At 43.4% G+C, this 27,732-nt stretch overlaps 6 protein-coding genes, 1 long non-coding RNA gene and 3 other non-coding genes across 11 annotated transcripts; 5 read left to right on the top strand and 5 right to left on the bottom strand.

The window, feature by feature from the left end:
• The first annotated feature begins 1,965 nt into the window (after positions 1-1,965).
• On the top strand, positions 1,966-4,602 carry LOC4332169 (ubiquitin-60S ribosomal protein L40-2-like). Its single transcript, NM_001402121.1, has 4 exons — positions 1,966-2,216; positions 2,308-2,497; positions 4,006-4,072; positions 4,348-4,602. Exons 1-4 carry the CDS (start codon positions 2,114-2,116, stop codon positions 4,375-4,377), a joined length of 390 nt encoding a protein of 129 aa, NP_001389050.1. The 5' UTR covers positions 1,966-2,113; the 3' UTR covers positions 4,378-4,602.
• On the top strand, positions 3,486-3,574 carry LOC112938395 (small nucleolar RNA Z266). Its single transcript, XR_003241594.1, has one exon. It is a non-coding gene; the product is annotated as a small nucleolar RNA Z266 (small nucleolar RNA).
• On the top strand, positions 3,705-3,792 carry LOC112938394 (small nucleolar RNA Z266). Its single transcript, XR_003241593.1, has one exon. It is a non-coding gene; the product is annotated as a small nucleolar RNA Z266 (small nucleolar RNA).
• Positions 4,603-5,161: 559 nt separating the features above from the next.
• On the bottom strand, positions 5,162-6,684 carry NSHB4 (non-symbiotic hemoglobin 4-like). The gene is made up of 4 exons (NM_001417442.1): positions 6,431-6,684; positions 6,224-6,338; positions 5,997-6,113; positions 5,162-5,669 (listed from the first exon to the last, which is right to left on the bottom strand). Exons 1-4 carry the CDS (start codon positions 6,553-6,555, stop codon positions 5,523-5,525), a joined length of 504 nt encoding a protein of 167 aa, NP_001404371.1. The 5' UTR covers positions 6,556-6,684; the 3' UTR covers positions 5,162-5,522.
• Positions 6,685-8,935: 2,251 nt separating this feature from the next.
• NSHB3 (non-symbiotic hemoglobin 3) lies at positions 8,936-10,165 on the bottom strand. Its single transcript, NM_001417443.1, has 4 exons — positions 9,929-10,165; positions 9,664-9,778; positions 9,454-9,570; positions 8,936-9,365 (listed from the first exon to the last, which is right to left on the bottom strand). The coding sequence occupies exons 1-4, from the start codon at positions 10,060-10,062 to the stop codon at positions 9,222-9,224; spliced, it is 510 nt and encodes a 169-aa protein (NP_001404372.1). The 5' UTR covers positions 10,063-10,165; the 3' UTR covers positions 8,936-9,221.
• A 2,561-nt stretch (positions 10,166-12,726) lies between these two features.
• Positions 12,727-13,993, bottom strand: NSHB1 (non-symbiotic hemoglobin 1-like). The gene is made up of 4 exons (NM_001402120.1): positions 13,641-13,993; positions 13,410-13,524; positions 13,198-13,314; positions 12,727-13,082 (listed from the first exon to the last, which is right to left on the bottom strand). Exons 1-4 carry the CDS (start codon positions 13,766-13,768, stop codon positions 12,942-12,944), a joined length of 501 nt encoding a protein of 166 aa, NP_001389049.1. The 5' UTR covers positions 13,769-13,993; the 3' UTR covers positions 12,727-12,941.
• Positions 13,994-14,567: 574 nt separating this feature from the next.
• On the bottom strand, positions 14,568-18,241 carry LOC4332165 (uncharacterized). Of its 2 annotated transcripts, XM_026024203.2 has the most exons (10): positions 18,095-18,241; positions 17,833-17,905; positions 17,460-17,543; positions 17,001-17,117; positions 16,452-16,889; positions 15,929-16,335; positions 15,754-15,853; positions 15,618-15,674; positions 15,431-15,517; positions 14,568-15,168 (listed from the first exon to the last, which is right to left on the bottom strand). In XM_026024203.2, exons 1-10 carry the CDS (start codon positions 18,115-18,117, stop codon positions 14,680-14,682), a joined length of 1,875 nt encoding a protein of 624 aa, XP_025879988.1. In that variant the 5' UTR covers positions 18,118-18,241; the 3' UTR covers positions 14,568-14,679. The 2 variants fall into 2 exon arrangements, with proteins under 2 accessions (XP_025879988.1, XP_025879990.1); XM_026024205.2 differs by lacking the exon at positions 18,095-18,241 and having other exon boundaries at positions 17,001-17,125; positions 17,833-17,965.
• LOC9269238 (uncharacterized) lies at positions 15,250-18,628 on the top strand. The gene is made up of 4 exons (XR_003241414.2): positions 15,250-15,305; positions 15,417-15,508; positions 15,943-18,219; positions 18,306-18,628. It is a non-coding gene; the product is annotated as an uncharacterized lncRNA (long non-coding RNA).
• A 4,432-nt stretch (positions 18,629-23,060) lies between these two features.
• On the top strand, positions 23,061-27,497 carry LOC112938283 (uncharacterized). The gene is made up of 5 exons (XR_010740090.1): positions 23,061-23,192; positions 23,297-23,348; positions 23,454-23,808; positions 25,952-26,024; positions 26,845-27,497. It is a non-coding gene; the product is annotated as an uncharacterized protein (transcript).
• On the bottom strand, positions 24,179-27,179 carry LOC107276200 (uncharacterized). The gene is made up of 5 exons (XM_066308669.1): positions 26,912-27,179; positions 26,103-26,177; positions 25,927-26,007; positions 25,113-25,834; positions 24,179-25,030 (listed from the first exon to the last, which is right to left on the bottom strand). The coding sequence occupies exons 1-5, from the start codon at positions 27,177-27,179 to the stop codon at positions 24,446-24,448; spliced, it is 1,731 nt and encodes a 576-aa protein (XP_066164766.1). The 3' UTR covers positions 24,179-24,445.
• Positions 27,498-27,732: the final 235 nt, after the last annotated feature.

The following is a 27,732-nucleotide window of genomic DNA, read 5'->3' as shown; positions in this document are numbered from 1 at the left end:
GCCTTGCACCTTCTTCAGGCCTCCAACTGCTCCAGTATTTACCAGTTGATGAACTGGTCTTGGATTCTTACTGCTATAAGTAATTTTCGTGACATAGAATTAGTCTGATGATTAGAAGGGATCTTCACGTACTTTCTTATGAGTCTGTATAACTGAAAAAATCAACTCAAACTAAGCATCTAACTAGTACAAGAACGTTTACTTCTTGAAGAAAAAAAAAAGGCATTTCCTAATTTTTTTTAGTGACCAATCATCTACGGAACTAGGTGAAACCCGGCGCGTTGCTGCGGGATTTCAGTATGATAACAATAAGTAAAAATAATATGTAAGATGGCTAACAACATATACTTACATAAGTTGATATGGTTTATGATAATTTAAATTTAAATAGTATATAGACGATTCAAATGTAAAAGTAAGATATTGAAGTATTATAAGAGAATAAAGGGAGTGAGATAGTTTGGACCATAGATTAATCATTTAAGGCTAAAAATAATTGATGTGATATGATTTAATGGGAGAAGAGAGAAATAACACTAACTAAGTGAGGATGTACCATATAGGTATATATGATATTATCATAAATGATGAAGATATATATTGAAATATTATGTGAATTATTTGGAGTGATGATTTAACATGTTTACATTTTTAAACTCTAAAATTTAATAAATTATAAAATTATAGATAAGATAACATGCTTGTATGATGTTTAAATGTAATAATTGTTAATGGATGATGATGTGATATATTGTTAATGTATTATGATGTGACATCTTTGCATGTTGAGCTTTAGAATTAGTGGGTTATAACTTTATAGTAAGATAGGATAAGTTCATTATTGTCCCTCAACTTCACGTTGAGTCAGTCCGAGGTCCCTAATCTCAAATACCAGAAATCTTCACCTCTCAAATGTTCAAAGCCGTACAAAATAGGTCCCATAGCATAGGTCCCATAGCATTATATATGGGTGGTTTTGCTGACATGGCATCCGCCTAGTCAGCAAAGAAGGAATAAAAAAATTACAGAGCCCATATGCCATTTACAGAGCGGTGCCGCGCCGTGGAGTTGAGGAAGATCCCGACCTTGGAGAGGTCGGCGCCATCCCCCACAACGGAGAGGTGGGAGGAGATGACGGAAGCGGCCACCAGATCGGAGGCGGTGAGATAGGTATCTTCCCCGGAGAAGTACGAGAAGGGGTCTCGGAGACCGTGCTAGGTTTGACGGCGAGGGCGTAGGTGCCGCCACGACCGCCGCCGCTGCCGGCAATGGAACTAATCGATGGGCGCTGGCTGTGGCGATGGGAACCGGCTTGCGAGAAGAGGACGCAGAGCTAGAGGCCATAGCAACGTAGGAGAATGGCATGGCCGGCGGTGAGGTAGTTGCGAGGATGAAGCAGGCGAAGCCAGCTGGCGGAGCGGTGAGCGGAGCAAGCCGCTCGCCGCCGCCCGCTGCCGCGCTCGCCCGCAGTCGCTCTCTTCTCTGCCGCTGGCGCCCCTGCTCCGCTCCACGCGGGCGCGTTGCTCTGCCTACTCGCTCTAGACTCTTGTGGTCTTGCCGCCACCCGCTTCCACATCCTTCTCTACGGCGAAGAGAAAGAAAAGAGAAGAGAAAAGAGAAAAGAGAAGAAAGAAGGGATGCATACCCCACATTTTTATTCGTCTCCCTTACATGTGGGTCTAGATTGCTAACTGGGATGCCATGTCAGTGAAAACACCCATATATACTGATATGAGACCTATTTTACACGGTTTTGAACATTTAAGGGGTGAAGATTTCTGATATTGGAGATTAGGGACACCACAGACTCGACGTAAAGTTGAGGGATGGTAGGGGAACTTATTCCATCATCATCTACCTCGGCAAGAACTTGCCCGGCCCACTAACTAGAGGCGCAGCTGGGCCAACTATTCCCTCGGATTGTGCGGACCATTTCGGCTGCCCGTCTTACACTCCACGCTCCCCTCCTCTTCAGACCAAACCCTAGCTCGCACCGTATAAATCGGCGAACATCCAGCCTCCTCTCCCCCCGCCGCCGCAGCAGCAAGGAGCTAGAGAGACAAAGGGGAGAGAGCCCCGGGGAAGAAGAAGAAGCAGCAGCTAGGGCGCCAAGATGCAAATCTTCGTGAAGACCCTGACTGGGAAGACCATCACCCTCGAGGTGGAGAGCAGCGACACCATCGACAATGTCAAGGCTAAGATCCAGGACAAGGAGGGTACGCACCCACTACACCCTCTTCTTCTTGTTGTTCCTCCTCCTTCATCTGTGGCTTTGCGGCGGTAGCTCATGGGGGTTTGTGTCGGCAGGAATCCCGCCGGACCAGCAGCGGCTGATCTTCGCCGGGAAGCAGCTGGAGGACGGACGCACCCTGGCTGACTACAACATCCAGAAGGAGTCCACCCTCCACCTCGTCCTCAGGCTCCGTGGCGGTATCATCGAGCCGTCGCTTCAGGCGCTTGCCCGCAAGTACAACCAGGACAAGATGATCTGCCGCAAGTAAGCTACAAACTTCTCACCAAATCATCTTACTTTACTTTTATCCAGCCATACAACATATTCGTTCCTTTCTTGATGCTATGGATAGTGGTAGCATGTTTATAAGCAGGCTAGCTAGCCAGCGCGTTTCTCCTGTACTTGTGCCGTTTATCTTTTGAGTATATGGAATTGCGTTCGTCAGGAATGGAGCCAAAACCTAGAGACACATTTTTATTCAGCCTTGGAATAAAAAAGATAATATTTTTATTGTTTCGTTACTTATTTGTGGTGCACTCTTCTAGCTTTAAAGATAAGTCACTTCGGTCACCATTAAGTGGACCTGAAGCTTTCTTTTCTGAAGAGATGCAAGATAAATTATGGGGACCTCTGGACATGCGGCTTCTTCCAGTAGATTCTCGCATTTTCTCGTAGGTCCAACACTTATATAACATTTTATCCCCTACTTTCAGCTATTTTGTGAGCATCAGAGTAGCAAAAAACAGTTATTTGGCTCGATGATGACTACTCTTGCTTTAACCACACCGAATTTGAAGACCGGAGGAAGTGTAAAATCTCATTTCTTTCATTACTCTTTGCTCTTCCTTCTCGGTGATTCCTTATGAAATCTCTTCCTTTTGGTGAAGAACTACTACGGAATTTATTTTCGTAGTTTTTGTCCTTTATCAAAAGATTGCGATTGAAGGATGCAGCGAGATAGTGGAGCATAGTGTAAAAGGAAGTGGGAAGCTATCTTCTGATGGATCTTCATGTGTGGAAAACTTTGGCCTAGACTGAGAGCCATCAATGTAAATGCCCTTAGATTTTTGCTGTGGCCATCAGTTCTGGGCACATTGTCTTCATAGATACTCCGGAAGAGTGTAAGACTCTGGAAGATGCACCATGCACGGCCAAAGAATTTCCATGTTGGCATGTTCTAGACAGCTATTATTTGGTTTAGTCTTTTGTGTTATTTTTTCTGTGTTTTATGTGTCGAGTGTGCTACTTTTCTACCTGGCAGTAGTGATGAATCAATTAGATGTGTGAAGTGACCTTATGAACTTAACTTTTGAGGCATACATTCTGTCTGAACTGCCATATGTACTTCTCTTCATAGTTGCAAATTGCAGTGCCTATTTGCTTTGTTCATTCTTGTTATTTTTGGTTATTGATTATCGGTGTGTGAATTTGGTTTTCTTTATTTGTTTGTATGGACAGTTGGTCCTTTTTTAATTGGCAGGAATGATGAATCAATTAGATGTACGAGGTTACCTTATGAGCTAAAATTTTGAGGCATACAATTGTCTGACTTGCCAATCTACTGTTGTATTTCAGTGTTTCGTTACATGTCTGTGGTCCATGTTCTCTTATTTTCAATTGCCTATGTATGTGCATGCTTTTATTTGACATGCTATTTGCAACTTTTCATGCTGTACATAACTCCCAAGGGGTCATGTTTTATATTTCTGTATGTATCTTGGACTGTAAAAAAACAAATTTTAACTTTGACCGACCTTGTTATTTATCTACAGATGCTATGCGCGCCTGCACCCTAGGGCTGTCAACTGCCGCAAGAAGAAGTGTGGTCACAGCAACCAGGTGAGCTTGATGATTGATAGTGGGGCTTACTATTATTTTACAGTAGTCATGCAATTCAGTCCATCTTCTGGTTACCCTTTAGGAATTGTTATGATGATTGGATGGAAGTAGGGTTTTCATATGTTCTAGATTTGTTATTTGTGCCTTTAAGCTTGTAAATAATGGCCATGGCATTTGCTAGCATGATTTCAATAACATATACCATAACATATCAACATACCCTTTTTATTTTGGCTGTTTGATCTAACGAAAATTTCTGGTCCTTCCACTTTCAGCTGAGGCCCAAGAAGAAGATCAAGAACTAGAGCGTCACTCGCCGGGTTCATGGACTGGTTAAATCAATCGTCATATTAGACTTTTATGCTTCCGTTGTTATCTCCCTGGATGTTGTTGAACCGTGTTTTACTGTGCTGGATGCTTCAGCTTCTTGTTTTGACGGTCGTGGTATATGGTAATTGGCAGCAAACTATATTGGTCATGTCGAAATTGTCGTGCGTTTCAATATTTTCTAGTGTTGTTTTCGATGGCAAGCGGCTCTGCTCCCAGGCTCCCAGGTCCCAGCTCTCTGCTCGACCTTATGTAAGGTGTGCAACTGTGGCAAGTCACACCTCGTTTGCAATGTTAAGAGCATCACCAAGATCCATCCACAAAATTTAGTTTCCGTGAATCCCAAATAAAATTTAAGGTGCAAAAAATAACTCTCAATAATAAAATGTGGGCTACTCTTAAGTCTTAACTACCACGGAAACAGAAATTGCTATGCACATCTCTTGCTATAAATTGCTATGCACATATCTTTCTTCTTGCCGTAGGAAGAAAATTGAGAATGAGAGCGCTTTCCGACTTTGTGAAGAGAATGCATTCTGGTTTAGAGTTTTTTTTAAAAAACTTTGTGAAGAGAGTGCTTTCTGATTTATGGAGAACGAGAAAGGAGGACAAAATGTAAATTTTTAAGACATATTTGAAGGGAATCGTTAGAGCACGTTTTTCACATAAGAAATCCAAATTTTAGGATTAGGCTTCACAAAGGAATACGATAGGCCATGCTCTAAGCATCATCCAAACAACTCCTACATATCGAAGCTTAAACACAGAAGAAAACCATCTTTATTTATGTTGAATCACAAGAACAAAACATCAGGCCGTGCTTACAACAATTGTAACGTACACACCGACACACTCAGAAAAATTAAACGAGCAAATTAAATGGCACAAAGTGAATGGGCGATCAAGCAACGAAATCAACATGGGCTTTCAACTATTTGTCACTCTTACGAATGGTGCTTAACGATTTACCACTAGACCCATACGTCATAGACACATGAGGACCCACATGTTATAGACAGTGAGGGGTAAATCGTTAATTGTCATATCATAAGAGTGACAAATAGTTAAATTGATTTACACGGGACGTCGATGGAGAATCATGCATGAAGCTGAGGCAGTACGCTTATAACAGAGCGACCGGCTTCATCCCCTCCTTGATGGCCGCAACCAGGTGCTCGTAGGCTTCGCCCCACGCGTTTTTCATCTCGGGGCTCCACATGCTCGCCGGAATCCCATCTTTGATCGTCTCAAGCAGCGCGAACCTCGCCACCTGCAGTTTAATTTCGATGCAACAACACCATCAGAACACGGTCGAGTTTTCACGTCGATCAAACGATCCAAGCAACTCCTACTACATCCGTCTTATACTCTTATTTCAAGTACAACTATCGGTTTCTATATCCAACGTTTAACCGTCCATTTTATTTATTTTTTTATTAGTTTGTTTGTTATTAGATGATAAATTATAAATAATATTTTTTACGTGATTTATTTTTTAAATTTTTTAATAAAATTTTTAAATAAGACGAACGGTAAAATATTGGATATAAAAACATTTGGCTGTAATTAAATGGGACGGAGCACTACGTATACATACCTCGAAGTGGGTGTCGGAGACGCCGTTCTTGAAGTGCGTGGAGCCCAGCCTCTTGATGGTGGTGTCCCTCACGGTGACCCTCCCGGTTTTCCGCAGCTGCGCAGCCGCCTCACACGTCTGCATGCGAGATCCATCGATCGGTTGATCGCGGCAAATGCGCGCACAAAATCTGTCAGTGTCAGCTGCAAACTCTAGTACAAAGGTCGGCGAAACTGTTTTTTGTTTACCATGACGAAGACGGCCATGGCGTGTTTCTTGAGATTGGGGTTCTTCTCGAGCGGCACATCGGAGTTTCGCAGGAACGAGAACAGATGGCGAGCCGACGGCGCGACCTCGAAGATCCTGGAGTACAGATAGAGTAGCAGCAGCAATCGATCAACAAATGCACTTGAAAGTTGCAGAAAACGGCAGTGAAATGTACTCATACTACGTACTTCAAGAAGAAGCGGTGGCCGATGTTGGCGGAATCGTCCTTCATGATAGCCCACGACTTGAGCACCAGCGCCTCCTGCTCCTCGGTGAACCTGACCGCCCCGTTGCTTGCGCTCGCGAAAGCCATGGCCTTCCTGAATGAATCCTGATCTACCAAGTTCCTGCTTTGATTTCACAGGTGATCGATTCGATCGCAGCTAGATCAACCCGATCGAGCTCAGTGCAACTCAACTGCTGGATCGATGCTATGCTATCTGAATACAAACTGCAGCAGTGCGAGGCCGATTTATACTGGTCGATCGGTCCGGGAATGGGGGCGGCCATTGGCTGTCGATCGTGTCGACGAGCGAGACGCATGGTGGTGGCACTCCACGTCCACTCCAGCTGCACGGAAGGAAGCAGAAAAACGACCTGAATATGGCGAATATCCGTCCATGCAAGCCGTGAAAACTGTGTGCCCGAGTGCAGCTGCGAGAGCGGGAAGCTGCACGAAGGCAGCATGCCTGCAACTCTGCATTGTCTCGCGGTTGCATGATGGATTGATGGGGGCGGTTTTGGGCGCGCCGCGCGCGGAAACCAGCGGCAGGTTTGAGTTAAGAATCCAGTTTATCCAAGTCAAACCATCCATGGTCCCGGCCCTTAATTTCTTTCTTGCCTGAAGACTCGAACTAGAGGCGAGATGGTTTGTTCGTGCTGCCCAAAAGGGCAGTGGTGGATGGAACGTTCCACAAAAATGGGAGAAGGTGACGACCATTTTTTGGCCTAACTTAATACATATTGTTACAAGAAAAAGGTCCACTTTATATCCCTCAATTATAGGTTGAGTTTTATTCATGTCGCTTAACCGCAAAACCAGATACGGAGCATTTCTCAAGTATATGAGATATACCTTATCCATAACATTGATAAATTTTGCGTTAAAAAATCTACTTGTTATTTACTATATATATACACTAACTGTACAATTTAACTTTAACAAAGATCTCGTAGGCAGATGCGGGGTGCTCGACCGCACAAGGGCTCCCAAAACTAAAGGCTCTTATAGGTTTTAATTCAATCAAATATTGTGTTTTAATAGGTTTCAGGACATCCCCATTCCATCTTTGTAAGTTTCACATCCCCTCCTCCAGTGATCTCGCTGGAACGAGTATGTTTTTTTTTCTTTTGCTTTGATAAGTCTTTGAGGGTAATTATAGTCCCCTGAAATACACATAGCTCATGACAACTATGTGATCACACCGTTCTAGATATTGAAGATTATTTTTTTTTATATTTCGTAAATAAAACATAATCATTTCATAAGGGTGCAATGATTTTCCTAAGCTTAAAAAAACCATCACCGGTGAGGTTAGTAAGCTTCCTAGCTTGGCTGTCCATGTGTTTATACTGTGTTCTCCTATATAAATCCAGCCGTTGTTAGTCGTGCGTTGCTCTTTTATTGTTTAGAGGGAGCACATTAGATGGGAGTGCATTTTCATCCTTGAGGAGATATCCCCTTGTTATCTACATGTCACTTAAATAGTTATGAAAAAAATTGAGAAGATGTATTAACATGTGATATATCACTCTACAAACATGCAAGTTTAAATGCAACTTCTACATCTCGCAACGAAAAAAACAAATTAAACTACAACTAGTTAACATATATTCACAATCAAATTTGTTTTTTTCGTTATGAGATGTAGAAGTTGAATTTGAACTTGCATGTTTGTAGAGCGATATATCACATGTTAATACATCTTCTTAAATTTTTTCAATTTTTTTCATAATCATTTGAGTGACATGCATACAACGAGGGGATATCCCCTCGAGGGATGAAAATAGTTTTTCCACATTGGATTTAGGGACAATACTTCTGATGTGGATAGAAGATCACCAGCCACATCGTGGCTGTGGTCTGTGGCTGAGCAAAGCATAGAGATAATGAATATTACAATGAATTGTAAATTATGTGGCATTAAGTGAAATAGTCTATAACATTAGTTTATTTGTAACTTCAATTTACATGCACAGTCAAAAGTAAACTCTACTATTTTACTTGCTGATATTTTTAAAATAGAGGGTCTTATCGTAGGTTTAGCGCCAGGGCCTCCAATTTATAGGATGACCGGGGGAAAGTGATTTTATCCCTCGAGAGAATATCCCCTTGTTTTATACATATGCCACCTAAATAGTCATAAAAAATATGAAAAAAAATGGCAACGTAGATTAATATGAAATATATCACTTCACAAACATACATGTTTAAACTCAACTACTACAAGTTGTAACAAAAGTAACAAATATAGTTACAAATGTGCAATAACTATTTTCAGTTTAATTTGTTATTTTTTTTGAAACTTGTAGAAGTTGAAATTTGGTCCTGCATGTTTATAGAGTGATATATTTCATATTAATCTATATGTTTTTATAATTATTTAGATGATATTTAAATAACGAGGGAATGTCTCTTCGAAGGATGAAAATCCACATCCTAATGATCGAAATGATATAAGTCGGCTGAGATGTACTTGCCCCAATTGTCTTCTCTTTTCTAAATGTTACATATCCAAGCGCATGCATGACATGTGGAACAAAAAAATGTCTCTTTATTAATATTTTGTCACGAGTAGAAAAACAACAGTGCTTGCATCCAACGTACACACACGGACACTCCATTCTCGGCGAAGAATATATATCAGACGAGCATATATATAATGGAAAAAAAAACATAACACCAATCGGCGAGCAACGAACGATGTCGAGATATATATGGAGGATCTTGATTCTTGAAGGCTTGAAGGTGCACACGTATTACGCAGCAGCCGGCTTCATCCCCTGCTTGATGGCTGCAACCAGGTGGTCGTAAGCTTCGCCCCACGCGCCCTTCATCGCGGGGCTCCACATGCTCGCCGGAACCGCCTCCTTGATCGTCTCAAGCAGCGCGAACTTCGCCACCTGTTTGTTTTACAAAAATCAGAACACGATCGAGTTTTCGCGTCGATCAAATGATCGATCGAAGCGGCCATTAATTAGCTAGAGATACCTCGAAGTGGGCGTCGGAGACGCCGTTCTTGAAGTGCGTGGAGCCCAGCCTCTTGATGGTGGTGTCCCTCACGGTGACCCTCCCGGTTTTCCGCAGCTGCGCAGCCGCCTCGCACGTCTGCGACACACGCACACATTCTCCGTCAGTGATTGCGGCAAAATCTTACTCATCGACGGCAATAACGAACTATATATGGAGTAGTTCTAATACCATGACGAAGACGGCCATGGCGTGGATCTTGAGCTTGGGGTTCTTCTCGAGCGGCACGTCGGAGTTTCGCAGGAACGAGAACAGCTGGCGCGCCGACGGCGCGACCTCGAAGATCCTGGAGTAGTACAGATATAGATTAGAACCAATCATATGCAGACACACACATCAACAAATGTACAAGTGAAAATGTATTGCTTAATGCTTGAGAAACACATGGTTGGTGCAGTAACTGATTCTGCCAAAATGGCAGTAACATTTTTCTTACTTAAGGAAGAAGCGGTGCCCAATGTGGGCGGAGTCGTTCTTCATGATGGCCCACGACTTGAGCACCAGCGCCTCCTGCTCCTCGGTGAACCTGACTGCTCCCCTCGACACGACGTTGCTTCCGTTCGCAGCCATGGCTTCCTGACAAAATTCCTGCTTCGATGTGGTTACTCTGCGTAGCAAGTGATCGAGCAAGGGACACTGCTAGATCAATTCAAGCTCAACTGAACTCAAATGTTGGTTGCTGCCTGAATCCAAACTAGAGCGTAGTGAGGCTGATTTATACAGGTCGATCGGTCCCAGGATGGAGCTGGATCTGATGGTCGTGACGAGCAAGAGAAGCATGCTTGGTGGTGGCACTCCACTACAGCTCTACGTACTGGCCGGAGGTAGTAGCGAATATCCATCAATCAAAGCCGTGAAACTGTGTGCCCGAGAGAGGCCGGGAAGCTGCACGACGGCATGCCCGCAAGGCCGCAACTCTGCTGTCTGCATGTCTCGCTCGCGTCTGCATAATAGGGGCGGTTTGGCGCGCCGCGCGCGGAAACCTGTGGCGGGTTTGAGTTTAGAAACCAAGTCAAAATTTGTTCGTATTCGTGCCGCCCAAAAGACCAGTAGTGGATGGAACGTTCCACAAACATGGGAGAAAGCCACGGCCCTTTTGGGCCAAATTAGCCAGATGTTCCGATCCAGGTTTGGCAGCCGAAGGGCTACGCACAAATGCCTGGGCATTTTACCTCTAGAAGATTGTCAAAAGTTAAATCTGGATGCAGCAATATCACGATCGGATAACAAGGGAGCTGTTGGAGCAGTGTGTGCCGTACTATATCAGGTGAATTTGTGGCAGCCAGTACTATGGTCTGGGAAGGGTTCTCTGACTCAGCCATTTAGAGACACTTGGGTGCAATGAAGGGTTAGCAACTTAGCAATAGCTATGGACTGCAACATGTCAAAGGTCTATGTAGTCTCAGACTGCCTTGAGGTTATTAGAAGCATCTCAGAGAAGCCAAGACACCAATATTTAGTAGTCCTTAATGATATTGAGGCAATAAAGAAGCATTCTGTGAAAGTAGAATTTCGTCATGAAAGTCAGCCTTGTAATTTTGATGCTGACAACTTAGTTTGTAAGTTTGCTTCTACTTTATAGGAAGGGCGTCATCTTTGGTTTTCAAATCCTCCCTGTGATATGAATAGGAATGTAAACGTGGATGATAATGAATAAACTGTCCGCTTTTACTCTAAAGAAATGTCCATGCTTTTCTCTTTCACCACATTGTGGGCAGTGGCAATGGAAGTACAGTGAGACGATGATGCTTCGCTAGAGTTGTGGAGATGGAGGGTGGTAGGCGGTAATAACAATAGAAGAATCTTGGTAAGGTAGTTAGGTGGTGGGGATGGTAGATCTAGTGGTGGGAGTTGCTGGAGACGGAGGAGGTGGGGTAGGACAGGGGCACCTCATCGAAGTAGTTAGGTGGCAATGGAGAGTGGTGATGGTTTTAAAGGCTCTAACGCCAGAGGCAATGGAGGAAGGCAGGGTGCGGGCACCTCTCTGAACTCCGAAGTGATTTAATTACAACACATATATTTTTTTTATATTAGAATAGTACTCACTCCGTCCTATAATATAAGGGACTTTGGCTATAATTGTATATCCAAAATGCCTTATATTATGGGACGGAGGTAGTATCATTTAAAATTTTGTTATGAAGATTTAATTATAATGATATAATCAGATTGTTGATCGAATAAGTAATTTAAAAGGAAAAATTATCTAAAACTTAGCTATTAGTATCTTTTTCTTACTATTGCATGTTTGGATACTCCTCACATAGGAAAGAGATGCATGGTACTTTTTATCATTTATTCATGCAAAGATAGAGTCGTACAATTGACATTGCGCGACTAAGATTTAGGCCCTGTTTGAATAAGTGGAAAACAATATATAGAAAATGAAATATTGATGAAGGGTGTTTGTAAGACATGATTTTTTATTATATATTAATCTTATTTTCTTAGTACTAAATCCTTTTCATTTAGGCTCTACTGACATGTTATTGAAATCTTATCCATCCTTTTATCTAGTCTACTTGCTTATCAAGTTTTTGGGAACCATGATATACTTTAAATAAAAGATTAATTCAACCTTAGCTAATGCACTAGCTCTCTCCTTTGTTGTCACTTCCATGGGAAAATTGTCATTAGTCTTCACTACATCTTTTTTCCTTTGAATGTAAAGGAAGATTGAATCACAGAGAACATTTCCAAAGGAATTGTTGGCTCCATTCCTCCATTCTAAAGACTTTCAAGGGTAGAAAAAAATACTACAGTTTCAAATTGCTTTGATTTTTTCCTTTGAAAATCCTTCATACCAAACACAGTCTAAGAGGAGTTAGTTCTTTGGGCCCTTGGTTAGAACACCGTAAAATCTGTATACAATCCAGTTTCATCTTCCCCATGAAGAAAAGTCCAATATAACTCCCTCAACTATATATCGAATCTTGTTCGTATCTCTTAACTTAAAGCCGGGTATATCAACTCCCGTTTTGTGATTGGGAATACGAATAAAATTCGACCTACAATTGAGGGGGTCAAATTGGACCTTTTCCCAATCCACAGTGGAAACACGCCTTGGCCCAGTCTTGAATGGGCTGGATGGGTTGCTCTGCCTGTCTCCCTCCGTGCGAAGTCTTTCTATTTCCCTTTTTGGCAAACGTCCACAACGTCAGAATTTGACCTGTCGCGAGCGAGTGCCGGTCAACTCATCCATTGACGGCACGCCAAAGTTCTCCTTTTTTTTCGTTTGTTCAAAAGCGCATGCAAGCGTAGAAAACCATCTTTATTTATGTCTTATCACGAGAAGAAAACAGCAGGAGCGTGCACCAATCGTACACCACATACACACTCCTTTTTTTGTGGGACACGATGAATATGAAACGAGCATTTGAAAGCAACAAAAGCTAATCGGACTCGCGAGGCGAGGATCATGGAGGTGGAGCAGCTAGCATGCCTGTCGATCACTCCGCGGGCTTCATCTCCTGCTTGATGGCAGCGACCAGGTGGTCGTAGGCTTCGCTCCACGCGCTCTTCATCGCCGGGCTCCACATGTCCGCCGGAACCTCCTCCTTGATCGTGTCAAGCAGCGCGAACTTCACCACCTGTTTACACGATCGATCGATCGCATGTACGTTGTTCGACAAAGACACGATCAGAAAACGATCAAGTTTCATGTCGATCGAATGGAGCGCAGGCAGCCATTGGGGATCACTGTACCTCGAAGTGGGCGTCTCCGACGCCGTACTTGAGGTGCGTGGCGCCGAGCCTCTTGAGGGTGGTGTCTCTCACGGTGACCTTCCCGGCTTTCCGCAGCTGCGCGGCGGCCTCGCATGTCTGCAATATCGATTGATCGCGACGCACGCACACATTCTGTCAGTGTCTACTACCACAACAAATTTACTTGCCTGAAATAATGATGGTAGTATTACCATGACGAAGACGGACATGGCGTGGGTCTTGAGCTTGGGGTTCTTCTCGAGCGGCACGTCGGAGTTGCGCAGGAACGAGAACATCTGGCTCGCCGACGGCGCGACCTCGAAGATCCTACAACACAATCAGACACACATGTATCAGCGAAATGCATTGCTCAATTTAATGCTTCACAAACCCAATCTCTGATTCCGCAAAAAGAGAAATGGTAGTAACACGCATGTACATACTTCAAGAAGAAGCGGAGGGCAATATTGGCGGAATCCTTCTTCAAGATCGCCCATGACTTGAGCACCAGCGCCTCCTGCTCCTCGCTGAAGCTCACCGCTACGGCATTGTTATCCTCCACGAGAGCCATTGCTTCCTGACAGCTGGTTAATTTCCTGCTTTGATCAATTTCTCTGTAACAAATGATCGAGAGCTAGCTGGGCTCTGAAAACAACTGCTGGTTTCGATCTGAATTCAAACTGCGCAGGTGAGGCCGATTTATATAGGTCGATCTGACCCAGGGTTTAGCGGCCTTTCGCGCTCGCGACGAGCCAAGAAGCATGGAAGCGTTGGCCATCGTGCCGTGGTGGCAGTTGCCGTTCCACTCCCAAGTCTACGGCAAGATGTACAGGGGGCAAAGAATTGAAGATGATTCGAGCCAAAAAACCGTGTGCTGAATGCAGCTGCGAAAGCGGGTAGTTGTGCGAGGCAGCGTCTCGGGGCTGTTTAGATACCCAAAAATTTTACGCCCTATCACATAGAACATTTCAACACCTACATAAAATATTAAACATACGCTAAAAATAACTAATTGTATAGATTGCAACTATAAATCTTTTAAACCTGATTGCTCCATGATTTGACAATGTATTGCTACAGTAAATATACGCTAATGATAGATTAATTAGGCTTAATAAATCCGTCTTGCGGTTTACTGACAGATACTGTAGTTAGTTTTTTATATTAGTGTCTGAACACCCTGCGATAACCTATATAATATTTGATGTGAGATCTAAACACCCCTCAATAACGTGGGCGCGTGGAAAACCATTGGCGGGTTTAAGAATCCAAGTCAAAAACGTTCCACTTTCTTTCTTGTCCACCAAGACGGAAATCGTCGTCCGTTCGTGCCATCCGAGAGACCAAGCAGGTAGAACGTTCCACAAACATGGGCCAAAAGCCACGGCCTCTTTTCAGGCCCAGATAACTAACTTTCCAAGTTTGTTGGGCCGGGCCCAAAATATCAACTTTACAAGGCTCTGTACATTGGGCCGTGAAACTTTACGTGGAGGATAGGTGGGCCGTTGGCGCGGGTGGGCCCACGAGCTCCCGCGCGAGCAGGTAGCGGAAGGCCGGGTTGTGGGGCCTCCACTCGACGCCGCCGCCGCCGCCGCGCGACCGCGCCGCCTGCTGCGCCGCCGGCCGGAGCGGCTCCGGGAGGCAGGACTCCACCGCGCGGAGGAGGTCGTGCGCACCGAGGCCGGCGTCCCTCGAGTACGGCTCGAGGAGCTTCGGGAGGAGGAGGAGCACCCGGCGCCCGCGCCCGCGCCGCCCCCCGCGGACGCCGACGTTGGCGCGGACGAACTCGTCCCTCGCCGCCTCCAGCTGCTGGAGGAGGCGCTCCGGCCGGTACAACCGCACCACCGGGTCGGAGTGGCTCCCCGACGACAGCGCGAAGTGCACCAGCGGCTCCGGCCTGTCGACGGCGAACCCCTGCAGGTCTTCCTTCTCCTTGGACTTCCATTTCGGGTACAGGAGTAGTCTCAGCCACTGCACAAATCATATGCAATTCAAGATGGCAAATTTTACCAATCACTCAAGCAGGTCAAACTGTGACTAAATTTTCAGGGACTTTGGAAGGGGAGGTTGTGAGAGACGCTCCAGGGTCTTCCGGCTAGCTTCTTAAGGTGGTGAGCTAACCGGTTCGAAGCCTCACTCCTTATATTTATTTGATATTAGGTCATTCCCTAATATTTTCGTTTTTCTTTTTTTTTTGATGGGGAGGTTGTAAAATGCAGGAAGTAGGACAAACCTGTGTAGGAGAGTGCACTCGGCAGCATAGGATATGGTACTCTATCAACTCCGGGTTTACTCTCTGGCCACTGATGAGGTAAGATAACTGTGGCACAGAAGTTGTTACCAGATTATGATTTCATACGGAATGAGATACTGCTATATCATTCTATCTAAGAAAATTGCAGTTTGAGGATGTTTTCCACCTTAGTAAGCAATATTCTCTTGCTGTTACTTTGCGGAATCCCGTATTCTATATGGGCCTAAAAGAAATTGTCAACATTAGACTCCACAATTGAAGAAATATAGCAAGACAGAAATGTGGGTTAAGAAACTAGTTACATGCATCATCATGGCATTGTGCACATTGATCCAGAAAGCAATTTTTTCTTCATTTTTCATTCCGTTGAGATCAGCACTTTCTAGCAGCTGTACAAGAGACCTGCAGAATAACATCTTTTACTAGTCTGCAAATAGATTTATGCATCATTTCCAGCATGTCATGAACAATACTCACTTGTATTTGTGTAGCATGTCTTTAACATCAGCAGACCTCTGGGCCCCCTTGCAAAGAGCAGACACCTCAATCACAGAATCATATTGTTGACTGAAGTATCTTGATTCGCCAGTTCCTAACGCATCGTCTTGCCAGGCCTCAATATAGCCCTCTTTCCTACATCTTGGGCTCCATATATCCCCAGTGTATTTGGAAGAGAGCCCGCTCGCTGATGAAAATGATGAGCATGGTGAGGGGAAGAAGGGATGTTGCACGGCATTGAAGTCCCTAATCCTTATGTATATCGAAGCAATGCATTTGATCATGTCCTCAGATATTTTGTTCGGTGTTTGAGGAACATGATCTGCTATCCTGGTCCCTAGGATATCCGCCAGGCTCACAATACCAGGATCCATGCACTTGCCCTCCTGGTCATTTCAATTATGTCAGTATCAACACCGTTACAAGTATATGACAAAGATCTGATAGCAAAGTGGTTTAACAGGTCAGAAATGAAAGAGAGTTTTCAGACATCGTCCTGCACCTCGACAAAGGATAGAGGCAAAGTATGGCATGGTTTGAGAGCCCTAGCAAGATTGTTTGCTGAAGGAGATACTCTGGCTGAACAAATGGAACGCTGCAGGAGCGAGGAATGGCTGCGTCCGATACCAGTCTTGTCATTGTAATGTGAAGTTCTGGTTTCGCTAGTGAGAGTTGTCGGTGTAGACTTGCGTGCCATGACCATGCCACTGGACTGCAGGAGTTGGTGTTTCCTTGGGGTTGAGAAATCCAGTTCTGAAGATCCTGTGAGTATACCTGAGAATGACCTTGCTGACTGCTTGTTGATTTCCATGTCACAGGAAGAAGACACGCTGCAAATTTGTTGATCAAAGGCCTTCCGGTAGAGTGCTAGGAGATGTTGCTCCAAGCATATGACCTCTAGCTCCAGCACAGCAATCTCCTTTATTAGTTCCTCAGTAGGCTGAGACAACATGAGAAGAAAGACACAGAAGCTTTCAGTAAGCAACGGGAAAACACAGCCTTCAAAAACATTTGCGATACAATTGAGGAAAAAAGTGGAGGAAAATTTTACCTTTGGAATGCAGCTCTCATTGGATGAATGAATGGCACAAGGCTTATAACCTAATGCTTTCTCCAAAGCACGCCGCATAGCAAATTGATCATTTAGTCGCTTCTCAAGGTGTTGGACCTGCAGAGCTAACTCTATGTATCAAAACCAATCTGCAGTTCTGCAATTCTGTAGTATCACTATTACCTTACAAATTACAGTAGAACCATTTGTTTAGTCTTATGCTACACTTGGGCAGGACAAAATAAAGGATACCCTGTACTTGGCACTACTCAAAATTGGGATGTCTCTTTAACTCTAGCAATGCAGGAATGAATGCCTGTTACGGAACTCTGTACTACGACTTCCCAACTGAATCTTAAAATTTCACATCATTAACACGCTTTAAAGTAGTCCATGTATCACACAAATATGCTACAACATCGGAAACTTTGTGCAATACTTGCGATGTCTACTTCTTACCTCTTGTATCAAAGAGCATGGGAGCTCTGTAGTCCGGGGCAGCCTCTTATTGGTGCTATTCTGATCCTTCAGTTCTTCGGCATTCTTCCGTGAACAGAAAAATAGAAAGAAAAGTGAGATGTTTTGGGTTATGGACTGAAAAAAAGAGAGATTATATTCCAAAGGGACATAGCAAATGCACTAGTCAAGAGTTCTGTACTGATCTTGGGCAGAAGAAAATGGTTCAGAAAGTTAAGGGGAAAAAGGAGGGGAAATTCTGCTGTGAAATTTTTTACCAGCAAAAATGACACCGACCCACATGCTTGGAGTCAAGAGAATGAACAAATGAAGCAATAAGTAACAAGCCATTTTATCTCCACCACCACCAAATTACCTGTAGATGCTGAACATTGCACCTTGGGGAAGACAAATCCGTGCCATCCATTCTGAGCATTCTAACAGAGTCGCTGCCGATGCAAATTCGTCAAGATCATTAGGCATTAGCCAAGAACTGATCCTATCTAAAACATGTAGAATCATAGCATCTGGTCAGAGATCAATATCTGTAACTTGGTAACAAGAAGTAAAGCTACAAGCTTTATTTTCAACCTGCAACCCCAACCAGGGTGCTGTAACCAAAGCTACAAGCTTCTCACCTCTTGGAGCGGCTATGATACATTGAGCAGGTTAAGGAAGGAGCCTACAAGTGAACAACTCCGCTGCAAGCCTGCACTGCACCTCTGAGCTCAAGAAGGGCTCCTCCTCTCTAATCTTTGCACAGGTGAGCCCATCTTAGCGAAGAGTTGAACTCTGTAACCACTAAAACTACACTATCAGTTAGAGAACTAAAAAGAGCAAATGATGCAGGGTAGAGACTGCATGGAATGGGGAAGCATCTCACCTTTGCAGATAAAATCATCCAAAGGAAGTGGGAGCCTGGGAGTTGTTGCTGTGGAGTTGATCACCTAATAAAGTCTTTGAGCCTTTGAGCTCTTGACACCTTTTTTCCTCTCTCTTTTTCTCGTGTAAAAGTTGCTTCTTCTAAAGGCCCCTTTCTTTCTCTGCTAGGAGGATGAGGGTGATGAACTTGATGAGGTACTACACTACTACTACTTGTACTAGCAGTACTGTCCCTACTGCTGAAGCTCTTATATCAGTATCATGCCGGATCGATCCTGTCCGGCTATTCAGATACTTTGTTTATGGTGGAAGATATATTTATGTCTGTCCTAAAACTTACCAACTTCCTTTCTTTTTTATGCAAGATAGAGGTGAGAGCTCAGGAAAGGCTTCACTCTATTCCATCCAGATCTGGTTGATTCCAGTTATTTATGCCCAAAAGGAAAATTTACTTCACCCAAAGTGGCTGACATTTTTACCCCAGTAATATCAGATCAGAAGGTGAATATATAACCTAATCTTCTGCCACATTATAAGCCTGTCCCACCTGCCACATTAGCTTGGAGGACCTCTAAAACTAGTATTCTTCAGATGTCAACACATGCCTTTTTTTTTCCATTTTCTTACAAAAGAAATTGTTTCAAAAAGTTGAGTAACTCTCGTTTCTAAATACGAAGAAGTCTACTTTTGGTCTCTCAAGTATGACCTTGGTTTGGTTTTAGTGACTCAGCTAACACTTGAAATTATCCGTATTTCATTACTCCACCCAACCTAGGTGGTTTTCGATGACATGACGCCATGTAGGATTAGGCAGAGAAATAGGAAAAGAAAGTAAGGTTGATGTTGTCACTCCTCATCCATGTAGGCACCGCGACATCTTTCAGAGCTGCTGGATCAAAAGTAAATGGTTTTAGTTAAGGGATCTAAGATTCAAAGTTGGACCAAATACATACAGTTCAGTGACAATGTAGTACAGATTTTTCTCCATAAACGATGGTACCGTTTCACTGTTTTCCTGCAAATGTTCTGTGTTCCCCCCCTACAATGATGAGCAGCTCATATGCAGATAAAATTGCAGCAGCAGAGAAGGACAGTATCATGCATGTCTTTTCTTTGACCTGTGACTGGCTCTGCTCCGGTAATTGATGGAGCTCGTCCTATGCGTGTACAAGACCACGCCAGTGAACACCACGGACAGCGGCAAGTGTGTGCGGAGAAGGCATGGAGTTACATGGGAGACCCACACAAGCAGCCAAGGAAATGTGCAGCCCACACCCAGTGCTGTCTCGGTGAATTTGTCATTTTTTTTCGCCTAGGAAGAGGCGCTCCCTTGCCCTCGTTTGCACTGCCTTCCTGAGTGAACTCCAAAAGAAAATTTTTGGCAGGTCATGTGACACGGTCACATATCTTACTGTCTACCACCAGTGCAGCAGCGCAGTGCACGACAGTGCTAGCTAGCTGCTGCTGCTGCTACTACCAAGTACTCGCGAGTCACAAGATCGTCACAGCCACCGTCCTGCACTGCGGCTATAGTTGCTACCATCCTGTTCGGATCAATCATAATCATTAACCAGTTACCGATTGTTAAGCAACAATGTGAATCAATTGCTCTTGGCTTGTTAACTGTGATGCATTCCAGTTACTGTCAATGCCACAGTTTTTACACACAGCTGTGTTGCCTGTTTGTTTCTGTGCGAAACATGACAGAGGAATCGGCACGTTAGACAGGCAACGGCACACATGGTTTGATTGTGCCAATTCATCCCACAAAGTGCTTTGTTCGTGGCAAGTAGCACTGTGAGCATACATGACAAACGCTACATGAAAAATGGTACATCGGTTTGTATCGGTAGATGCCTCATTGCCCCAAAGGCCAACACTACACCCCTAATGTGGCACCCCATCCAGGTCCCAGACGGAGCGTAGTTGCTTGTCACAGAATCTTTGGGTGACCTAAAATCCCAGTGCAGTTGAGCTATGGCTTTGGCCTCACTTGGCCTGCGTCCACTGTTCTGGAAACAGGATGCAGAAGCAGCACCACAACAGCACATGTGGTGCACGTATGGATTTGTAATAACCTTTTCAATATAAATTATTTAAAAAGGATCCTCTTGAACTTATTTTAACCTAAACTTTTTGGTAGCTGTAAAATTTTACGGCAAGTTTCTCTTGTAAACTCGGTTGACTCTCTTCTTCTACAGTGAATTACAATAACTTTGCCCTTTTCAAAGGTTCTTTTAGAGTGTTCGTTTTAAAATTTTAATAAAAAAGGTTTTACAAAATTGTATGTATTGTTAGGCCTTGCCTTGGAACTTCTTTGTGTTTGTGCGTGTGAATCATCCATGCTATAAAACCGTCGTAAATGAAATAGTAGGAATCCTTACCTGCTTGTAAGAGTACAATGTGAGTACTGTACCATTTGTATTTATCACATCTGGACTCTGGAGTGAAGGCTACCGGACAACCAAAATTGGCCCTTGTTTATTCCATTATTATTTGTGAACGTGTGAGCCATCGAGTAGACAGCTCCTGCAACCTAGCCACTTGTTAAGGCATCTCTCATGCAATAGAAGAGAGGAGGAGGCAGGTCAGGAGAAGGCACGCTCGGTGTTGTGCTCTTTTCCCCGGCCCAGCTCACAGATGCATGCATAAGTTTACAATGATTGTTATCTCGACCACTATGATACAATGATGCTGCCAATGACGACTAGGGAAGCCGTGCAGGTAAATGATGACAAAAGTGAACCTTGAGAAAGCTTAATTTCCATCCCTAATCAAATCTCAGTGGGGTGATTAGCTGATTAAAGAAACATCCGGCGACAGACATGCTCGAGGTTTCATGTGCTCTTGGACCCTCCTCTAATTTGATACAATTCCAATACTATGTCCATCTACTAGAGGTAAATAATTGTTAGTAGAAAGAGCAGGTGAGGTGAGATAGCAATAGGAAACTACATATACTGTGATTGCAATTGGCAATGCTACCAATGAACATAGGAAACCAGCTCCAGTTCATTTGATTATGCAAGCTAGTAGAGTCCGAGATCCAGAAAGATTCTTCCCATCGGTTTTCCAAGCTGTCAGAGAAAGATTTAACTTAACCAAACCACAGCAGTAGCAGAGCAAGTACTACTATGACGGCAATGGTGTCTTATTGACAAAGTCAATGAGCTGCAGAGCTAGTAATATTGCTGGGTAGTAGAGTCTAGCAAGTAGCAAGTGACCTCTTGAGAAGAATGGACCAACACGAGACAGGAGAGGACAACATAGAGTGTTCTTTCACGCACAAGATTCCCATAAGTCCAGCGCGCTGTACGAGTGCATCGCCGTCGATTCCGATGGGTCACCGTATGCTTGTCCTTTGCATGGGTTCTAGAAAGAAAAGGCAAGCTAGATGCCCCGTTTTATCAACGCATAATCCAACGATTGACTTGAGAGTTTATGTGATTCTTAGCTAGTACTCCCTCCGTCCCATATTATATGGGATTAGAGGTTAAAAACGTGTCTCAAAATATAAGGGATTGGGTAGGTGGAGTACTAATGCAAACAGACATCGGGCAGGGAGAGTACTAATGCGGACAGAGAGCTGTCGGTGGAATTTGTCCCTACCTTATCCTCTCACCGAGTCGCCCATCGACCACCGCTCGTTCCCCTCCCGATTTTCTTCGCTTTTTCTCCGTCCCCTCCATCAGCGCCTCCCTCCCACCCGCATCTTCTTCTACCTCCTCCCATCCATCCGAGCTCCTTCCCTTCCACCTCCCATCCGTTGACGCCAACGCCGGCGGTGCGGCAGCCAATGGCGGCGGCCAACCTGGCCCATGCGCCACCGCCACCGGTGCCCAACCTGGCCCGTGCGGTGGGGGCACCACCGGAGAAGCGAATCGAGGTGGTGTGGGAGCGGGAGAACACGCTGCTCTCGTTCGGCCGGGCCGCCGCGCACGCCGCCGTCGCCTTCGTCAAGTTCAACGTCCAGGTATATATATACAGCGCAGCCGAGTTCGATGTGCGTGCTTCCGTTTCCACGTTGTTGGTAGTACCTGTGTTTGTTTTGGATCTTGCATTGGATGTCAGTTTACGCTTTGGATTGTTTGATTTTGACACCGCAGCATCGCAATGCAAGATTTGGAAGCTAGCGTGGGTATGACTTGGATGTAGCCATTGATTGGTGTGGTACTGGACATGAAATTTGCAGCAACGTTCTAGCCAGTGAACTATATGGGACAAGCCTCACAAGTAGGAGTATCAATTTAATCGCATTTAACCAGGATCTAGATGCCACCATGCTAAATTGGTCAAGAATGAAGAATGGAGCGATTTTAGGTGGATGTTTTGCAGGGATGTAGTTATCCATTAGGCAAAGTGCTAGGATTTGAAGTTGCAGTTCTTATTTAGAGCTGAAGAGGTTCTTAATACATTGCCAACTACTCTTAGATCATACGGAGTACTAGGAAATTAACGGTGTTAAAAAAACTAAAGTGTCAATTTTATTAATCTTAGACGCTGTTAGGCACATCATATCTTAGATTCATGTTAGATTTAAAGTTTATATGTTTCATTTTGATAGTTTAAAATTAAAAAATTTATTTAAAATAGGAATATAATGATTTAACATGTCGCCGGCAGCGGTTTACGGGCTGGCGGCAGAATGCGGCCCAGCGGCAGGGTTCGCGGGACGTGGTGGTTGCTAGGCAAAGAGCCGCGTCCAGTGGCGGAAGGCGTTTGTTTTGACGACTTGATGTTTGTCCCTGACTTGGATGATGAAGGGGCTGGCAATGAGTTCAACTCACAAGGTTGTGATGACGAATTTGTGCCTGAAACACAACAAGATGTTCCAATCGAGGAGATTGGCATAGGGTTCCTCTCTTATTTATTTAATTATTAGTCCTTTCCATTCAATTTTGTTAAATTATGTGCTTTTTGATGTTCCATTTATTTCTCCTTACGGTGCAACCATCCAGTGACAAGCAAATCAGGAGGGCCGCGCCAGCTCGGAGTGCGTCCTCGCTTGGGGTATGTGATTCACACTAGATTGTCGATTTGGGATGGTTATGCATTTGTAGCATGCAAATTGAGTCACATCTTGATTTATATTGATTTGTCTTATCTTCTTTACAGTACAATGTTGCACAATTGGCTTCGGGCTATTTCAGAGTATGAGAAGCCAAGCATCGACATGGAAACCATCGAGAAGGCATGGGCTGATGAGAAAAAGGCAATCGCTGATGTGGACTATGAGGGAAATCCAAGGAAGGTGAACACAAGCTCCGAGAAGAAGGCATGCGTCGACGAGGGGAAGTCAATCTCCGATGCAGAAACTGATGATGAGGGCGTCGGTGTGCCTGAGAAGAAGGCATGCATCGCCGAGAGAAAGTCAATCTCCGACGCAGAGACTGATGATGAGGGTGTCGGTGTGCCTCGGAATTTACATATGAAAGATTTGCACGATATCATGTTTCCTACCTATACCCAGGTATGCAAGCGTAGAAGAATTTAGGACTACCAAACTGTTGAATGTGATTTTGTTGTGGTATTTTGTTGTGGAAATGCACAATGGACGTAGGAGTACTTAGTGCAATATGGATGTAGGACTACCATGTTTATAAGTGTACAAATTACCGTAGTGTTCCATATGGTTGCCAGACTAGTACGGAGTATTTTGTTATGGAAATGCCCTAGTTATAGTCATATACTCCTATAATATATTGTTCTAATGATTGTAGTATTGTTCCAAAGTTAGTGCTGAAATTAACTATGCAATGACATGTTCTGAAATGGGTTCAATTAAGTATTCATTGTTATGAAATTAGTGCTGAATTAAATATAGAATCACATATTGCTGATTGCTAAAACTAGTTATGCTGAATTACCTATATATAACAAAAGTCTGAAATCATATTTACAAACTCCATCGGAGTACGAAAAACAAAAGTATGGCTAGGCTGGACTAGTTGTTCAACATGGTCTGCATCACCACATACTTACAAACTCCATCGGAGTACAAAAGACAAAAGTATGGCTAGGCTGGGCTAGTTTAACAAGGTGTGCATTACCACATACTTACAAACTCCATCGGAGTAAAAAAAAAACAAAAGTATGGCCAGGCTGGACTAGTTCAACAAGGTCTGCATAACCTTGTTGTAAAGTGCAATATCACAAGTCAGACTAGTAGGGAGCATGTCAAGCCTCTCCAATCGATCCTTGTTCATATGGGGTATCTTGTAGCCATTGCCTCCATCGGCTTTCATCACTTCTATGAAGCAAGCTTGTAGGTTTAGGAAAACCCTACTCACCAAGTTAGAATTATACTCATTGTACTCTTCGTCCACATTGCTGATTAATTCATCCATGTTACTACAATTTTTGAGGTATGTCTTCGATTGAAGAGAAGCAAAGAAACCCAGATCAAGCACATTCATGTCTGGTGAATTAGGGGGCTGGTTCATGATGCGTATGTCTAGGCCTACTTGGGCCACCGCGAGGGCAAATGCTTCGTCGTTTGGCAGAATATGTGTCAGTGCATTGTCTTGCTGAATCCAAATGGTCTTCCCTACATCTTCTCTAGGCCAACAAGAGGCAATAGCTGGAATAACCTTTGTAATCAAGAAAGCCCTACTTGTTTCTCTCGACACCATAATAGATTTTGTGACCAATGTACCCTTCGGCCTGTTGCGACTACTCCTTTGTGCTGGTTCCTAACATATAGAGCAAAGAACAAGTTAGCTACAAAGTGACTTGAAAGCAATAAAAACAGATTGAATCAAGTTGAGACTTCACCTTCCTAACAAAGGGCCATATTCCTATTTTGCCATCGAAGTAGCAATTTCCTTCCTCATCATACCTAGGCTTTGCAAGAGTTGATAAAAACATAACTTTATCTATGGCATTTTTATTTTGCACACATCTCACAGGTTCATCTTCATTGAATACAAGGTAGAAGGTCTTGTTTTTCATAGTGGCGTTGAACCATTTTTCATCAATATGCACAATGTTTTGCATGTCTATAAATCTTGGTTCAGCATTCAAAGTAGCAGCATCTAGCATGGATACACAGAACTCGAGCCTTTGTTTTTTATTAGCTTCCTTCAAGTAAGGTTTAATGCTATTTGAGTGACGGCGAAGGGCTCCTTCTTTGACTAACCTATGCACCTGGCTTTTGCTAGCATTCAATGCACTAGCAAGAGATCTGATGCTACACCTTGAGTTCAAAGGAAGTGCTAAAACCTGATCCAAATCAATGTCACTTCTTTTTTGGCCACAATTACCAGGCTTCTTTGATTTAAAGTCAACTTCAACACCTGCTGCTAAACATTTCTTCGCCTTTGTCCAAATGTCTTGTACAACTCTCCTTGTCACATCAAACATAGCTGCAATAATTTCTGTAGTATCTCTATCAGCAAGTTTCCCATTGATAGTACTTGCAAGTAAAGCTCCATAAATAGCTTTCTTCTCAGCTTCTGGTAAATATTTCCTTCTCTTTATATTGTCTTGTTGAGTATCTGCACAAAGAAAATATTTATATATATGCATATCAGTTGGCAATATATTTTATACTTGCAGTACACTAATGAATGTCATTTGCATGTCATACCTTCCTCATCACTTGATGTATGGAGATCTTCATCAAAGACAACATCCATATAAGGAGAATAAACATCAAAATCCTCCTCGTCTGCATGGACAGAAAAGGTGAGACATGAGCTACTCATATGATATCCCCATCTGCATCACTGCTGATTACATATGAGCAAAAAATAATGTATGTACCTGCATAATTTGATTGATCTTGGAGAACATAGAATTCGTCATCGTCAAATACAATATCATCTTCTCCATAATTTGCTGCATGACATGTGACGAAGATAAATTTAAAGTTGAAGGTTGTACAAAGAAACTAGCTAATGAAGTAGTGCATTCGCGCGGCTTTAACCACCCTGTCATGTGCTTTGTATGATGAAATATACAGAAAAGTGCATTATAAATTAAGTAACCATTCTTGACCACAAAAGTTTTTTTTTTGCATTAGGTCATCTACCACAAAAAAAACACATGTTCCCATACCTATATGGGTCATCCTGCAGTGGTGTTATATATAAAGTTCATACTATTCATTTTTTGGGTTGTTTTAGTAGTTTCTGATATTAAAACCAGCTTTATGAAATAAAACTTTAACTATGCTGATTCCAACTATTTAGAACACATGATGTACGCTTATAAACTTTGGAGGTTGTTGGGCTAATGGCTGGTTATCATAATGAGCAAATAAAATTCATAGAGCCATTTATGATCATCATTTTTGCATAGTACCACATAAGAGTATATATATGACTGATGGCTGAAGTTTACAACTCCTGACTAAAAGCAACAACTGATTGACACTAATAGCAAAGCTGCAAAGCTCTGTGTTATGCAAAGAAGTAATATTGGGCTTGTTAGTTTATGAATTTGGTCATAAATTTTGATCATACAAACTTTGCTACTTTCAACATTTATGTTTCTGTTATTTCAGCAGAAGGGAGGATGGGAAATGTGAATAAGCCCATAACTTGCTTTGCATTAAGATTTTGATTCCATACCTGGCTCCATGTTTAGATGACAAATTTCTTGTGCACTCCGGCCATTGGAGAGTTCAACTGCTTGCATGGCAGGGCCTGGATGTTCATCTTCATGAGCACCAAAACATTGGTTGTCAGGAAGCTCTTCATCTTCATATTGGAAGGCATCTTCTCCTTGCACAGCAGGAACCAGGTTAAGGTCAGGGATCCCATCACCTTCATCTTGCAGCACTTCTTGCACACCAGGATCAAGGTTGAGATCAGGAATCTCATATTCCTCTTCTTCCATGGATTAGTTGAGGGTCTCTCTTGGTGTAATGATGGAGTAGGTTGCTAATATGAGTGTAATATGAGAGCTTTGGTTTTTAGACCTGTGAGTGAGAGCAAGGGAGTGAAAATGGCGGGCTGGTTCTGAGCATCAAGTTTAAATTTTGAACAGCTAATGCATGTGTATTTGTGGCGCTAATGTGTAGTGCGTGTGAATTTTGGGCAGCAAAGAGGTGAGTGGGATTTAATTGACTCTTGTCAACATGTGCATTAATGTCATTGTGTACTGAGGAATGCTTACTCTTTCTTTGTGCCAATCATTTGCTGGCAAGCTTGTAAACCCAAATATTCTCACTGCTAGTGCCCAGTACTAAGTAAATGAGGGGTACATGCGTCTTTTGCTAACCTCCTTATTTTGGATGAACAGTGCCCAGTCCCATATAATGTGGGACGGAGGGAGTACAAGTTGTGACAAATAATCCAAAGGCTCTAGGATGAAACAAGAGAAGAAAACCAGAAATCCTGTCCTGAACAGGGACCAAGATTTGCATCTTGCACTTCAGCAGATGGGAATC

This window comes from Oryza sativa, chromosome 3 (assembly GCF_034140825.1).
Source record: "Oryza sativa Japonica Group chromosome 3, ASM3414082v1".
In the NCBI taxonomy this organism is placed as follows: Eukaryota; Viridiplantae; Streptophyta; class Magnoliopsida; order Poales; family Poaceae; genus Oryza; species Oryza sativa.
The sequence above is the reverse complement of the archived record's forward strand: the minus strand, read 5'-3'. Positions and strand labels throughout refer to the sequence as shown.